Raw genomic sequence first — 1,842 nt, forward strand, 5'->3', positions numbered from 1 at the left:
TCTCTCTCTCTCTCTCTCTCTCTCTCTCTCTCTCTCTCTCTCTCTCTCTCTCAATTTTTCGAGACAGGGTTTCTCCATAGCTTTTGGTTCCTGTCCTGGAACTAGCTCTTGCAGACCAGGCTGGCCTTGAACTCACAGAGATCCACCTGCCTCTGCCTCCCAAGTGCTGGGACTAAAGGCATGCGCCACCACCACCCAGCTTTGGTGATTTTTGCATACAAGGTGTCAACATAGCAGCATTATTTCATGTTTTTCTGGAGGAAATTTAAGTCAAAGTCATCACGAAATAAAACTTATTGGCTTAATTCAGATGTAAGATGATTTGTGGTCCCTCCAGTCCATTCTTTAACTATTTATTTTTAAGAAGATTTGTTTTATTTTATGTGTACGAATGTTTTCTTGGTGCCCTTGGAGGCCAGAAGAAGACGTTGAATCTCCTGGGACTGGAGTTATAGAGATGGCTATGAGCTGCCATGGGGGTGCTGGGAACTGAACCCAGGTCTTCAGCAAAAGTAAGCAGTGCTCTTAACCACTAAGCCATTTGTGCAGCCCCAGCTCACACTTTTAAATTAGGCATAGCAAAACCTTGGTACCAGCACCGATTAATGGAAGCTCTCTCAAAACATGTGGCAGACTTTACTTGGAAATTCCTTTCCCCTCATCCAGCAAACCCCATGATCCTTCTGCACATAGTTTTCCAGGTCCCCATTACAACTAACTACAGCTGACCCGTGGAGGCCACTCACCATCTCCACAGGAGAAATGCAGGACATTCCCAAGCAACAACATGGTGGAGCCACACGTCCCACCCCCACACTCTCCAGTACATGTAGACAAGCGTGTGGCAGAAAAGTTCTTCAAGAGAAGGATGCCACTGAAGTTTCCTCAGCTTGGGATCATTTCAAATGCAAATGTTCTTACCTGGGGAGGAACACACTTTCCACCACATAAAAGTCTTGCATGAGGACATCGCGCTCTGGCTTGGAAGTGAGGTTCCCCACTGTGTATCCTATGCCCAGCTGAATAGCACCTTTAATAGCCGACGATGCCGTCTACAAAGGAAACACAGGGTGCCATGTTAGCCTCGAGGGCTTTTGTCAGGGATACAGGCAACAAACTGAGGGGGAGGCTACTTTCTCCTTCTTGTTTCCAAATGGGAATGGTGGTACTTTAATCCAAGCATTCTGGAAGCAGAGGCAGGTGGATCTCTATGAATTGGAGGCCAATCTGGTCTACATACTGTGTTCCATGATAGCTAGTGCTAGATGGAGACCCTTCTTAAAACAACAAAAAACAAAACAAAAGAATATTGGAATAGATTCTGTGTACTTATGTATGTATTCATGTGTGTCAATGTATGTATAATCATATGTGTGCATGTCATATCCTGTGTGGAGGTCAGAAAACAACTTTCTTGGTGTCGGTTCTTGATGGAGGAAGGTAATTGGTTAATTATAATAAACCAACTGCTTGGCCTCATAGCTTAGAACATAGATGGGAGGAGAAAACAGAATAGGATGCTGGGCAGAAGAGGAAGTGAGGTCAGACTCTGCTCTGCTCCCGGAGAGACCCGACAGCTCTGCTGGAGCAGAGACGCCATGCTCAGCTCTGCCGGACAGACACGATAGCTCTGCGCTCTGAGGCCAGGATGGACGTAGGTTAGAATCTTCCCGGTAAGCGCACCTTGGGGTGCTTACACACATCATTAGAAATGGGCTAGTCCAGGTGCGAGAATTAGCCTGTAAGGGCTAGAGTTCATGGGCCAAGCAGTTCTTAAATGAATACAGTTTGTGTGTTGTTATTTCGGGCATGAGCTAGCCAAGCGGCTGGGGTGTTGGGGAC

At 46.5% G+C, this 1,842-nt stretch overlaps 1 protein-coding gene across 4 annotated transcripts in view; it reads right to left on the bottom strand.

Annotated features, from left to right (window-relative positions):
- Pip5k1b (phosphatidylinositol-4-phosphate 5-kinase type 1 beta) overlaps window positions 1–1,842 on the bottom strand; it is a 257,063-nt gene that overhangs the window by 102,409 nt on the left and 152,812 nt on the right. For 2 of the 4 annotated variants that reach the window (XM_050158582.1, XM_050158588.1), the window contains one exon: window positions 922–1,052. The exons of the other annotated variants lie outside the window; for them this stretch is intronic. In XM_050158582.1, the coding sequence (XP_050014539.1) occupies window positions 922–1,052 (131 nt within the window). The remainder of the gene's footprint in view (window positions 1–921; window positions 1,053–1,842) is intronic. 4 annotated transcript variants of the gene reach the window in all.

This window comes from Alexandromys fortis, unplaced genomic scaffold (genome assembly GCF_014885135.2).
Source record: "Alexandromys fortis isolate MF-2015 unplaced genomic scaffold, M_Fortis_MF-2015_v1.1 scaffold_10, whole genome shotgun sequence".
In the NCBI taxonomy this organism is placed as follows: domain Eukaryota; kingdom Metazoa; phylum Chordata; class Mammalia; order Rodentia; family Cricetidae; genus Alexandromys; species Alexandromys fortis.